Below are 14,517 nucleotides of genomic sequence, written 5' to 3' on the forward strand. Positions count from 1 at the left end.
TCTGTCTCCACAGGTAGCTTACGTCCTTTTCTTTTCCTCTCATATCAGTAACTGTATACCATTCACTGTTCTTAGGATTGCTAGCTTTCATGTTTATAGAAATCCTATGTTCCTTTATGTTTGTTTTCATTTGCCTTTTTCACTGAACTTAGACGGCATTATCTACACTTCTACTTGTTTGTACCAAATTCGGTTTGGTAGAATCATGTCTGTGGATATATTTGTTTCTGAATAAGTGTGTGCTTCCATATGAATATTTCATGGAACTATTATGCTTTGATCAAAAAATCGGAGAGATTTTGTTGTCTTTACCATACTTACTACATTTTACCTACATGTCATTTTGTGTCTGTGGGTAGGAAACCATGTCAAAAGTGTTAAAATAAGCCTCGCTCTACACGACTAGAATAGGGGTATGGTGGGGTATGACAGCCCATCCTGCTGTTAAAGCAACCCCCTAGCTTACAGCCTAGAGAGGAAAAACCAGAGTGGCAAAATGGTCCACCAAAAGCTGTCTTTTTGGGGTTCTCTAAGACCTGATAAACCACAAGTTTTAGTCCTCCTGTATGCTGCTTTATTCAGAAACTTTATCTTTTTCTTTATAAATCTTTATTTCGGTAACATTTTTCACCATAAAAGACATTTAGTACATCCATAATATTTAAAAAATAAAATTATACTTTGTAAAATGTCCGTAATCGTTAAAAAACAGTATTTCACAGTACAATGCGTAACCTTGGTACGTTGGAATCAATTACCAGCATTGAGATGTTTTCTTCTCAGAGACCATATGGCACCCAAATATTTGGCCACTGCAAAAACAATGTGGTCCGTCAGATTTGTTTTTAGGACTCTAAATGCGACCAAACACTCTCCAAATCCCAAGTTTCTGCATAGAGGAACTATCCATTTCTTACGCATCCCTTGGTAGATGGGGCAGAAAAAGAGTATGTGGAGTTCGGACTCATCAGACATTCTGCAAGCTGGGCACATGCTGGGTGATTGTTCACTCCACTTACTTGTAAATACTCGAAGTGGGAGTGACCCATGCCTCCATTGCAAATATAATTTCCTAAGCAGGGGAGGGTACAGTTTGTCTAGAACTGGTTCAAATCTATACGTGTCCTTAATACATAAAAAAAGCTCTGTTAGTGGGCCAAATTTTTGGTGCTGTAAACGTTTCATCAGTTTGCTGTCATGATATATCTTTGCTAGTCTCTTTTTGGGAAAAAGTGGGCAATTGGTTAGAGGATCATACCACATCTTTGAAAGTCCCAGACCCTCCAACTCTGATTTAATAAATTTCAGCCAATTGATTTTCCCAGCATTGGGCATAGCAAGCACCTCCTGTAGTCCCTGTCTATAGCTGGCCAATTCAGGAGTTACCCACAGCCTACGCCAGAAAGCCAAGGGACGGAAAGCCAATTCTTCATCTAATGGTTGCATCCCTAGGTCTAACCTTAGGGGGACTAGAGGGGAACTGGAGGGGAGTCCTACAACCCTCCGAATAAATTTGTTCTCCTCCTTTACCAGATCCGATGTTACTGTATGCCCCCAAAGCTCACACCCATACATGGCTGCCCCCCTAGCCTGAGTTTTGTAAATCTGTATAGGAGGACCGACGGGCCGAATAGTTGATTTATTATTGCCCAGAAGATTCAAGGTGGCCCCTGCGTATTGGGTCAATTTAAGGAGTGCTTTCTCCTGGTGCGTGCACCATGTCAATCTGTCATTTAGCATGACTCCAAGGTACTCGAAAGTTTTCACCCTATCGAGCCTACTCTGCCCAATGTTAGGTCTAAAGCTAAATTTTGGGGGGGGGTTAAACACCATAAATTTAGTCTTTAAGGTAAGAAACTATTGATACAGGCGTTCTTCCATCTATGAATTAAGTTCTCTTTATTTCCTTAGATGTTTGCTCCAGAACATCGACCAGATCCAAAAAATGATGTTGGGGTCAAATACAGCGTGAAGCATCGCCCTTTTCCTGAAGACGTCGATAAGATTCCATTTGTAAAAGCTGACTTGAGCATTCCAGACCTGCACGATATTGTTACTGAGGAGGTGAGGGTGACAATTGACAACTTTTTCCTTTATTTTAGCGAGTGTGTGTGTGTGTGTATGTCAGTGTCATACTTGCCAGGCATTCACTGCAGCAGCACAGTAGGACTGAATAGTCTTACATGAGAGGGGTTATCCTCTGATTCTTTGCCTGAGAGTAAACAACACATTGATCAGGTGTGGCTCCTGCTTCTAGGGGAAAGCACAATGTGATTTTGGGGCATAAACATTTGGTCCACAAGCTTGGTTTTTGTGAATCCTGATACATTAGGTTGCGGTTAGTTAAATTAAATTCATTTGGCGTATAGCAGAGATGTGCTCAACATAAGCCCAGGAGGCCAAGAGCCATGGCAGGTTTTCAAGATGACTGTTGACTAGATTTCTTGTATAAAAATGTATCTTACATGCATTTTCAGAGAATCTGGCATGTGCCTGAAATTCCTGGACCCACGCTAGACACCCCAGTGTAAAGGATCAGGAATCAGTAAAATAACGAAGTGCTTGACCTTTAAATATATTTTTTTCAAATTTTCTGTTATTTTAGTAATATATTGTCTGCTATATTTTCAGTTAGAACTCAGACATGACAAGCTGAAGAAAGTTATGGCCAAGCAGATTGCTTATGAGACTGATCTTGATCTGCTTAAAGAGGAAGAGTGGAACAAAAATTGCTATCCAGATCCAGCCATAGATTGCAAGCCACCAGTGACTTCAGAGGAATTCCAAACTGCACGCCTTCTACTATCGCATTTTGGGTTTCTCTCTCTAGAGGCCCTTAAGGTAAAAATATGTGCCATGCAACAGAAATCAAAGTGCGCATTGCTGTTTGTGGGGCAAATTAGTATATCTTGAATTTCATATTGGTCTATGAAAAATGTAGCTTTTGGAACTTCTAATACCTCTTAGATCAATAAGCTCAGTAGTCGGAGTAGTATAAACTTTATTTTAGTTAAAAATCATAACACTTCAATTAAATACAACACATAAAAACATTTCATAATCACATCTGATAGAGACTACCACCCGCAGATTCCTTAACGTAGAATTATCCCCAGCCGAGAAACTGGATCAGGAAAATTTTTCTTTTGCCACAGCATCTCTGCGTGCTCGGGGGCGGCACCATGTGCCTTGCGTTGAGAACAGTGTGCGAATGCCTTCGGGTTTCAAGACGTGTATTTCTTGTACGGGTCAGATGTCGGTGACGGACCCTCACCCTATTTGCAAGTGGTGTTTGTGCGAGAACCATGATTCCACGGACTGCGACTCTTGTCAGTATCTTAAGCCGAAGTCCCGGCGGGAGCACCGGATGAAATAGCTTTCGGCCCGCTTGTCCAGATTGGTCTAGTTCCCGCGTCCGTCCCCTACATCGGAAGGGTCCAGAAGCCGCCGATTCCAGTTGTGGCATCGTCCCTCATCAAGGACGCACAGGCGTCGCTCGCCCATCGGTAAGTCCCTCAGTCTGTCACCGAGGCCTTGTCTTCGCACTGCGGAGGGCGGGGGTTCCTCCCGGGACATGCGCCCTCGCCCGCCGCCACCCTATCTGCCGTTTCCTGGCGTTGGGGCGACTAGAGCCCAAATGGAAGCCTACGCTGTGGCTCTGCAGGCTTCTTAGGGCCCTCCTCCTCCTCTTCCTGAGACATCAGCAGATCCCTCGCCATGCGTTAGGCCGACCGCGTACTCGCCGGCGGCTTCGATCCCGGCGCCGACGAGTTCGGCTTCAGATCTTGGAGGTTTGGTGTTGTTGAGGTGCGGCCCTCCGGTGTTCCCCTCTTCAACCCACAGCACCCCAGCCTCGCCGCAAAGCCCAGCGAGGTTCCCTGTGGTGTCACAGGAGGTCGCCGGGACCAATTCTGGCAGCGGGGGTAGCATTCCACCCTTCTAGAGGGAAAATACATGTAAGTTACTGCTTTACCTGGTTAAAGTTAAACAGAGCCTCAGCATCACAAAATCGATGCTGCTGCCACAGACACGAGTCTGACCTCCTGTTGCTGGACGAAACTCCGGGAGGGGAGGCCTGGACAATAGGTTTCCTGTCCAGGGAGGTGCCAGCACCTCCCCAGACAGGGGTTTTGTGTATTGGGGCAGGGAGGGCTGCATTTAGTAAATGCATATAGACACATCCTGGGGCACACAAGGTGCTCCATGCATAGCCCGGTTCAAACCTGTTGCTGGGGCACTCTAGCCCCAGCTCTGGCGCGAAACTGGACAAAGGGAAAGGGGTGTAACCACCCGCTTCTCAGGTTCACCCATAGGAGGGACCTAGTCAGGTAATCCAGCCCCCATCCTTAGTATAAGTATAGGAGTTTTGTCCCCAGGACTTTATATTATCCTGGACGAATCTTTGAAAGACATATCTTGGACCTTCGACATTCCATTCTGACTTGAAGAAGGAAGACATCTCCCTTGTGGTCAAGCAGTGACCACCCTGTGCAAACAGGCACCAACAGCAACTTCGCCGGTCTGCAGTTTCAAGGCTCCCGTCGGAACCCGAAGACTCTGCAACTCAAGAACTGGACTTCCAGACTTCTCTGACCCGACCACTCTCCACAGCAAAGCTGAGACACGTGGCGGACACAAGAGACTTGGGACCAGACATCTTGGACATCCTGCATTTTGCTACACCTGTTGTTTTTGCTGGTATATATGGCAGCAAATACTGTACCCAATTGGTACAGTCCTCTACTTGTGGTTTTATCCCCATTAACAAGCAGATTGTTAGCATTCTGTGTTTTTCAAACGGGGTAGTATTTGGGAATACTGCCTCAAGCGGAGTTATTTTCTGAGCTACCTAGAATGGCATTTGTTCACGCTTCATGGGCATTTTGCCCACTACCGCGTGTAATGTTTGAGGTGCAATTTTAGTTGCTGTACCCTGAGAATGAGTTCCATTTGTTGCAACTGTTGTTGGTTGGACTGTGAAAGTCCTCATGACTAATTGTGTCAGGATTTTGTAAATTTTATTAAATCTTTGTGTTGTAAGAGTAAGTCTGGCTGCGGCATTGTTTCAATGTCAGGATGTGGTGTGCAGGCCACTAGTATTGGCCATGTTGCCCCGTCTCCTCCGAGCGGGCATAATCTTCCTTTGTTTCTTATATGGGGTAGGGCGCCTTTAAACCAGTATAAGTGTTCCTGGTACATGAGTGGAACTTCTATGTCCTCGCAAGGACCATATTCCAGCGGTGCATCTCCTTCTGTGTAGTAGTGAAATGTCTGTGTTCTTGCATCTGCTTCTGGGATGGTAACCCACAAATAGAATACCTCTGTTTTGTTTGTGTGCCTCAATCATAAAAGCTACCATACCACCCCTAGGTGTTAAACCATATTCTAGTAGTTTCAGGGTGATAGAACGTCATAATTTAGGTACAATTAGAATTCCATCCACCTCTTCATCTCCTTTTGAGAGGCGTCGAGTCACCACCAGGTTATCTTCGCCCTTAGTCATTTTGTAAAGGAGAAGTGTGTTCAAGGGAACTAAGATAAGGTGTTATGCACTGTGAGAAGTTGGCCTGGCATGTGCTGTCCACTTTTCTAGTGGGCACCTTGCACCAGTCCAAACAACCCTTTTTGATGGTAGGTTTAAAACAACCTTTATAGAAAGCTATCCTAGTGGTAGCTGTGGAGAGCAACCTTCAGGCTAAGGAATGTAAAGCAGCTTATTTTACCAGTCTATAAACTCATGAATGACCAATTGAAAGGAGAACCACACCAGGTTATATAAAATATATATGACGATCAAAATCCTCAGACCTCCACACCGCGTGGCGTGGCGAAAGAAGGAGACAGACCCCACGGCTTCAGGCAAGATGTTTTATTGTTGACCTTTCTGGCGACGCGTTTCGAGTATCGTGTACTCTTGATCACACCTATATATATATGTATTTATTCTAAACACATCCCCCTAGTGTCTCTAGGAAGCTAGAGGCAAAAGTACACAAATTAAACTTAAGTAGCACATAGTAAATTAGCACAGTAGGGGCCTCACAAACCGTATACTAAGAAAGTGGTATAAGTACCGCTGTGAACATAGACACAAGGCCAAGGGCCTGTAAAACCGCTGGGGCAACCAGGAACCATCCAAGGTAGGGACCCAGGAGACCCAGATTTTTAAAGATAAGGGACACTTAGGAGTGGCCTAGGAACAAACCCCTTCAGTACTGGACAGTTCGAGAGTCAAGACCCACGAAATCACCGAAGTACTCATGTTACCTCACCCAGGGAAGCCGGGTGCATAGGTGTCTTTTCGTGTCGGGTTTCGTCGTTGTTTCCTATGGAGAGCTGTAAAGAAGTGCTGCAGGCGACCAGATGAAAAGTGTCCGGATGGATCCAAGGGTGGATCGAAGATCTAAAAAACCTGAAAGCAGAGGGGACATTATCTGGGTCACTTGCCAATGACCAGGGAGGCAACAAGAAGATGCCAGCCGATGTCTGGTGATTTCAGGTGCAGGAGGTGAAGCTTGACTCTTCGGCCACGAGGACCAGGAGGCGTCGACGACAACCAGGAGCTGGATTAGAGCTGTCCCACGTCAGATTTCGAGTGCTGCAGCGTCTGTATCCGGATTGGACCCAACAAGCCTTGGCAACAGCAACCCACGCAAAATGCAGAGATTGGCTTCGGAGCAAACCAGCAAGGTCTGAGGGACTCACTCTTTGGAGGGGAGTCAGGGAACGTCTGGAGCAACCAAGGAAGGCCAAGAAACAAAAGAGTTGCCTTCGTGGGGACCCACCAGTCAACGGACAAGGAATTGCGAAGGGGCCTCGAGCAGAAATGCTAGAAGCGGGCCCATGGAACACTTGTGGAGTGTAGGCCCACAATCTTGGGTGCAGATGGTGCTCAGGGCTTGGACTACAAGTAGCCCAATGCACAACTTCGGGAAATATCGGGAATTAGGTGCACTTGCAAATATGCACGGTGTCCAGGAGTTCCGGTCCCACCTCTCTCGTGTCTGCTGCTGGTCTCAGCTTTGCTGTGATCTCATGTCAGCCTCAGAGATGTCTGGAAGTCCATGTTCTGTGTCACAGATTCTTCGGGATCCGGCGGGAGCCTTGAAAATGCAGACCCGCAAGATGCTTCTTTGGTGCCTGTTTGAACAGGGGAGTCGCTCCTTGACCCCAAGGGAGATCCTTCCGTCTTCTAGTCGAAATAGAATGTTAAAGTTCCAGGATATATGTTGCAGAGTTTCGTCCAGGGTAATCTAAAGTCCTAGGGACTGGGTTCCTATACTTATACTAAGTTTAGGGGATGGACAAACTCCGGTCCCACCCATGGGAGGACCTGGAGAGGGGGTAGTTACACCCCTTCCCCTTTGTCCAGTTTCTCGCCAGACCTGGAGCTGAGAGCCCCAGCAACTGGTTTGAACTGGGAAATGCACAGGGACACCTTGTTTGCCCCTGGCACTGTCTGAAAAGCATTCACTGAATGCACCCACCCTGCCTCAATACACTAAAGCCTGTCTGGGGAGGTGGTTACACCTCCCGGTGACAGGAAACCTATTGTCCAGGCCTCCCCTGCCAGAGTTTCGTTCAGCAGCAGGAGGTCAGACTCGTGTCTGTGGCAGCTGCATCCATTTTGGGATGCTGGGGCTCTTTAAAACTATTACCGGGTAAGTAAAGATGTACATGTCTTCTCCCTCTAGAAGGGTGGAATTCTACCCCCGCCGCCAGGACTGGCGGGGAGGGTAGGATTCCAAAGTGATTGCCACCAAACACGGCATGTTTTGATGCAGCCATTTGCGGTAAGTTAGCACTTACCGCAAGGTTGTAATACACTTAAGAGTATATGGTATGGCTGTATCACAGAACTGCTATAAGGAAGGGATTCTGAAAGCTGCAGAGGGGCTCAGCTCATGCTTGGGCACCCTCTCACACAAAACCAAACACTCTACCTTCAGGATTGTCAAGGTCTGCCATAGGAGTGACCTATAGGTTTATATGTGTCTGTATATATAGGTAGATATAGGTATACTATATCTTAGTGAGGGGTGCTTACACCAACTTACCCAGGCTGCAGTAGCAGACCTGTTGTGCCATTTTGGAAGGCTTCCCAGGGCTAGCATAATACATGCTTCAGCCTCTGGTAGGCCTCTGGGGTACCTATGCCCTTGGTACCTAAGGTACCATATACTAGGGACTCACAAGGGTAACCCAGTAACCAATTGGGAGTGTACCTAATGTAAATGCAATCAGTTTAGAGAGGAAGCAGCTAGGTTGGGGTCCTGGTTAGCAGGGCCCCAGCCAGACCAAAGTTCCGAGCCCAACACCAGGTGGCGATCTAATGCAAAAGTGTAGTGATCTGCAGCTCTACATGCCTAGAACAGACGCATACTGGTAAGTAGCATTGAGTTTTGTGCCCACCCACTCCAGACGTCTCTGGCGTTTTGGGATTAGGGATCTCGGAGAATAGTACGACTGAACTACTCAGATTCTGCTGTTGTATAAGTACCCAGCCACGTTGGGCGCCATGTCGTTTAGTTCCTATATTACCCATACAGGACCTGCACGTTCGGATGACATTAACTGTGGGTTTGGTGGCTGACTAACGGAGCCCTCCCCACCCAGAAATGTTAGCCTGTTTGCATTAGCTAGCTCACAGTGCACTAGTGTCTCCCATTATCGGTAAGAGGATAGTTTCTGGCAACCTTAGAACATGACAACCCTGATCCCTCAGGATCGTGGAAACAATATACTACATCTGAAAGAGACATGTTAACCCGTTAACCGCTGCGATAATTTCTTTGCAGTGTGGGGGGGTTCTATTATGTGGGTGGGGCCGCGTCGGCCAACGGACGTGCACAGCACTACCATGGTAGTGCTCGCGATGGGCGTTGGCAGACGGCAGCAAGGAAGGGGTTAATGATAGATTCCTTACCTTAGAATTACCCCCAGGTGTCAAACTGGATCCCGAAAGTTTTCGTCAGCAGTACCCCTGCGCGTCAGAAGGTTGCGTCATGCGGCTCCGTGCCCATCGTAGGCGTCGTGATCGCCAGGATGACGTCTCTGCAGTTACTTAGACGCCGCCCTTGCCCGCTGACGTCAGTTCTTTCTATTTTCACGCCAGCAAACGCAGATCCAGAGAGAGCTGTACCCCCAAATAATTTTTGACTGAGTTTTTGGGGGCTTTTTAGTCTCTGTTCTTTTGAATCCTTGACTCCTGATGTATAGGGATGTCCTGTTTCAAGTCTTGTGTGGCTTGTCCTCGCATGATTTCGGTGACAGACCCGCACCGTGAGTGTCTCTACTGCCTGGGACACAACCACAACCCCTCGTCGTGCCCCGACTGCCGGGCCATGGTTCCTAAAACTTTGCCGGAGCGGTCCCGAAAGTTGCTTGAGGCCCGGGTGTCAGCTCAGCGCTGTTCAAGGTCCCGGCCCCGTCGGAGGTCGAGGGACCTTTCGCGTAGCCGCCACCATCGTTCGACGATGTCTTTGCACTCGGAGTCAGGTAAGATGAAGCACAAGAAGTCGAAGAAGCGACGTCCCTCTTTGCGTTTCCCTAGCCTGTCGCGTGACACGGCTGAGAGTGCGGGTTGTGCAACCCCCGCGGCTCCGGCAGAGCCTACGTAGTTGCCGACTGCCTACCCGCCCTTTCCGGGTCCGTCTGCGACTCCGGCCCAGCTGCAGGAAATTTTGTTAGCCGTGGCCCGCCTTTTTGGCCTGTTGGGACTGCCGGCGCACCTTCGGGCCCCACAGGTTCGACTGGGGGTCCTCGCCCTTCTATGTCGCTGGCACCTGCCCGACTTCGATGGCTCCGGCGTCGGCGCGGCAAGACCCCCATGGATCCATGCATGGATCCCAGCCGATGTCAGTTGACCTCGTACAACCGACATCAACATCTACAGCACAGCCACTGACGTCGGCTGGTCCTCCGACCAACGCCGTCCCCGGATTCCACCGCAACATGAAGACGGCGCCGGACCGGTGTCGATCGACGCCGATTCCGACGTAGATGGGGAATTTCTATCACTTTCTCCATCCTCCTTCTTTCCCACCTGCCCAGCTGGTTACAGAGGACGGGTAGGACTCTGAGAGATCTGAAGGCCCTCTTGCAGCCTAATGCGAGTTAGACCCAGACTGGGCAGAGGAATTGGAGGACGCAGGTGATCGGGAATTCTCTCCAGAACCTGGCGCACTGTCTCCTTCTACCGCGGCTACGGAGGAGGGTGGTACTTTTTCAATGGTGTTGCGTAGGGCGCCGTCACGTCTCGCTGAGAACGACTGGCTTTTCTGGGGATGTCCAGAATACTCCGATGGACCTGCCTTTTGATGGCACTCGCCTTTTTGGCGACAAGTTAGACAGTGCGTTGGAGCGTTTTATGGACTCGCGGGCTACGGCTAAGTCCTTGCGCCTTTCGGCCGTGCGCACTCCTTCAGCTTCTGCTTTTCCATCCTTTCTTGGCCAAGGACGGGGCGCCCAAACACGTTTGTTTCAAAGCCACAGGCCTGCGCAGCAACAGTCTCTGCGCAGCCGTGGATGTGGGACCCGCCGAGGTTGGCTCAAGGGGCCAGCGGGTGGGTCAGTCCACCACCTCCCCTGCCACCACTGCCTCAAAACCTTCCTAGCCCGGTGTTTCAGGCCCACCAAACCCCAGTGGGCAGCAGGATTCCTCCCCCACTGGCGCACCTTCTCTTTGGACAGGTGAGTTTTACAGATAGTCCAAAGGGGCTACTCCCTCTCCTTCAAGACTACCCCTCTAGCCATGCCACCTCAGTTCCACCGCGTGTCGGTGGATCACTTGGCACTTCTCCAGCAGGAGGTTGCAGCCCTCTTGTCCAAGGGGGCCGTTGAGCGCGTTCCGACACTAGAAGTAGGTTGTGGTTGTTACTCCCACTACTTCTTGGTTCCAAAGAAGGACAAGGCCTGCGTCCCATATTAGACCTTCGGCACATCAATCGCTTCCTCTGGAAGGAGAAGTTCAAGATGCTCACACTTGCTCAGATCTTGTCTGCCCTAGACCCGCAAGACTGAATGGTTGCGTTGGACTTGCAGTACACTTATTTTCATATCCCCGTCCTGCTGGCCTACCAGCGTTACCTGCGGTTCACCATAGGCCACAAGCACTTTCAGTTCACCGTGCTCCCTTTTGGCCTTACCAGCGCCCCTTGGGTGTTCACGAAAGTGATGGCGGTGGCCACAGATCACGGGTTTCAGTCTTCCCCTATCTCAAAGACTGGTTGTTGAATGCTGGCTCGCCCCAGGCAATCGTCTCCCACCTCCAGCCTACGGTCGAACTCCTGCATTTGCTGGGATTCTCCATCAACGTGCTGAAGTCGCTCCTGATTCCCTCTTAGAAGCTCCTCTTTATCAGAGCGGTTCTGGACACAGCGCAGTTTCGGGTTTATCCTCCTAAACAGCGAGTCCGGGACATTCGGGCTATGATTCTGATCTTTCGGCCCTTGTCCTGGGTTTCTGTCAGGCAGATCACTCTCCCTTCCCCAACCGGAGCACACAGTGGTGACGGATGCGTCCCTCCTGGGACGGGGCTGCCACATGGGAGAGGCAGAGATCAGAGGCCTTTGGTCTCCGGTGGAGTCCATGCTCCATATCAACCTTCTGGAGCTCCAGGCGATCCTAATTGCACTTAAATCATTCCTTCCCTCTGTCAAGGGGAGAGTAGTGCAGGTGTTCATGGACAACACCATTGCCATGTGGTACTGCAACAAGCAAGGCGGGGTGGGTTTATGGACCCTATGTCAGGAGGTTCTGTTTCTCTGGACATGGCTGGAACGTCAAGGCATTTCCTTGGTGGTTCAACAGTTGGCAGATTATTTGAACGCCAGGGCGTACGAACTCAGCCACGGGTGCATGATGGATCACGAATGGCTTCTTCACTTGCGCAATGTCTCGTTCAACAGTGGGGAGAGCCTTGGTTACATCTATTCGCCACCGAAGAGAACGCGCAATGTCAACAATTCTGCGCGTTGGAATTTCCACGGCGGCACTCGCTCGGCAACGCTTTTCATCACGAGTGGAGTTGCGGTCTGTTGTATGCCTTTCCGCCTATACCACTTCTACCCAGGGTGCTGAAGAAGATCAGGCGTGACCGGGCCCAAGTCATTCTTGTGGCCCCGGACTGGGCTCAAAGGGTTTGGTATCCCGAGCTACTCAGTATGAGCGTGGATCCCCGATGTAAATGTAAATGTCCAGTATTTGTAAAGCTCGAACAATTACCCGAAGGTATCAAGGCGCTGGGGGCCTCGGGGAGATTAAGTGAGCTATTCCCCAAAGTCACATGGTGCTGGGCTGATCTGCCGCCGGCACCGGGGATCGAACCATGAACCCCCGGGTTCCGGTGTCAGTTGCCCTGGCCGCTGTGCCACACCTCTTCCACCGATCCGACTGCCTCTTCGGGAGGATCTTTTGTTGCAGCAGCAGGGGACGATCCTCCACCCGAACCTGTCCAGCCTTCACCTCCATGCGTGGAGATTGAGCGGCGACAGTTGATTCTATTTGACTTGCCTCCTGAAGTCTGTGATATCATTCTGGTAGCCAGGCGTCCCTCCACTAAATCGGTATACCCCTGCAGGTGGAACAAATTTGTGGCATGGTGCACAGAAAAGGCTTTGGATTCCCGTTCTGCCCCTCTTCCAGATGTGCTTTTGTTCCTTCTTTCTTTGGCCCGGCATGGGGCTACCTTTCTGCAATTTTGGCTTTTCTCAGGCTCCCTGATTAGCCCTCTCTTTTCAAGTTCCTTGTCGTAAGTAGATTTTTCAAAGGCATTACTCACCTTTTCCCTCCTATTCCGTTTGTGATGCCACAGTGGGACTTGAATCTGGTTCTTACTTATTTGATGTGTGCTCCTTTTGAGTCGCTTCCCAACTGTCCTCTTCATTTACTAACTTTGAAGACTGCTTTCCTGGTTGTCATCACCTCCGCTAAGCGTGCTAGTGGGCTTCAGGCTCATTCCTGTAAACCTGCTTTTCTGTCTGTTCATCCGTACAAGGTTGTGCTCTGTGTAGGAGAGTAGGGTCTGCTTCCTATGGTCACCCCCACTTTTTGCTGTGATACTCTGGTTTTTCGATTTTAGACTGGCTGTGGCCCTGCTAATCAGGACCACAGCCTAGCTGTTGTCTCTCTAAATTGATACCATGTACTTTAGGTACATACCAGATTGGTTATTGGGTCACCTTTGTGAGCCCCTGTATAGTGTACCATAGGTACCCAGGGCATAGGTGCATCCAAGGCCTACCAGGGGCTGCAGCATGTATTATGCCACCCCTGGGTGGCCCTCCAAACTGACACCACAGGTCTGTTCACACAGCCTGGGTAAGGTTGTGTAATCACCCCTTACTTAGATATAGTATACCTGTATCTACCTTATATATAGACACATAGTAACCTATAAGTCACTCCTATGGCAGGCCTTATCAATCCTTGAGGCAGAATGCTTGGATTTATGTGAGAGGGTGTCCTAGCATGAGCTGAGCCCCTCTGCAGCTTTCAGAACCATCTCCTTATAGCTGTTCTATGAAATAGCCAAACCATATACTCTTAAGTGCATTATAATCCTCGTGGCTAATGATAACTTTGGTTTGGCTTTATCGAAACATGTTGTGTAAGGTGTCAAACACTTTGGAATATTACCCCCCCCCCCCCACCAGTCCTGGTGGCGGGGGTAGCATTCCACCCTTCTAGAGGGAGAAAACATGTAGTTACTGTACAACCCGGTTGAAGTTAAACAGAGCCTCAGCATCACAAAATGGATGCTGCTGCCACAAACACAAGTCTGACCTCCTACTGCTGGATGAAACTCCGGCAGGGGTGACCTGGACAATAGGTTTCCTGTCAGGGGAGGTGTTAGCACCACCCCAGACAGGCTTATGTGTATTGGGGCAGGGAGGGCTGCATTCAGTAAATGCTTTCCAGACACTGCCTGCGGCACACAAGGTGCTCCATGCATAGCCCGGTTCAAACCAGTTGCTGGGGCACTCCAGCCCCGTTCTGGCGCAAAACTGGACAAAGGGAAAGGGGTGTAACCACCCCCTTCTCAGGTCCACCCATAGGAGGGACCTTCCAGGTAGTCCAACCCCTAAACTTAGTATAAGTATAGGAGCTGTGTCCCTAGGACTTTAGATTACCCTGGACGAATCTTTGAAACACAAATCCTGGACCTTCGATGTTCCATTTCGACTGGAAGACGGAAGACATCTCCCTTGTGCTCAAGGAGTGACCACCCTGTACAAACAGGCACCACCGGTCTGCATTGTCGAGGCTCCCGCCGGAACTCGAAGACTCTGTGACACAGGACACGAACTTCCGGACATCTCTGACCCTGCTCGACGATCCCAGCAAAGCTGAGACCCGTGGCTGACACGAGAGACGTGGGACCGGAACTCCTGGACATCCTGCATTTTGTTAACTGCATCGACTCCTGAGGTAACTCGCAGTTGTGCATTGGGGTACAAAAAGCCCCAGACCCGAGCATCATTTGCACGGAAGCTCGGCCCTCCACACTCCACGAGT

At 49.6% G+C, this 14,517-nt stretch overlaps 1 protein-coding gene across 3 annotated transcripts in view; it reads left to right on the top strand.

Annotated features, from left to right (window-relative positions):
- Window positions 1-14,517, top strand: part of RALGAPB (Ral GTPase activating protein non-catalytic subunit beta) — a 2,268,266-nt gene that overhangs the window by 1,709,784 nt on the left and 543,965 nt on the right. For all 3 annotated transcript variants that reach the window (XM_078652319.1, XM_078652321.1, XM_078652322.1), the window contains 2 exons: window positions 1,912-2,064; window positions 2,632-2,841. In XM_078652319.1, coding sequence (XP_078508445.1) covers window positions 1,912-2,064; window positions 2,632-2,841 — 363 coding nt within the window. The remainder of the gene's footprint in view (window positions 1-1,911; window positions 2,065-2,631; window positions 2,842-14,517) is intronic.

Source organism: Lissotriton helveticus, chromosome 7, assembly GCF_964261635.1.
Source record: "Lissotriton helveticus chromosome 7, aLisHel1.1, whole genome shotgun sequence".
NCBI lineage: Eukaryota > Metazoa > Chordata > Amphibia > Caudata > Salamandridae > Lissotriton > Lissotriton helveticus.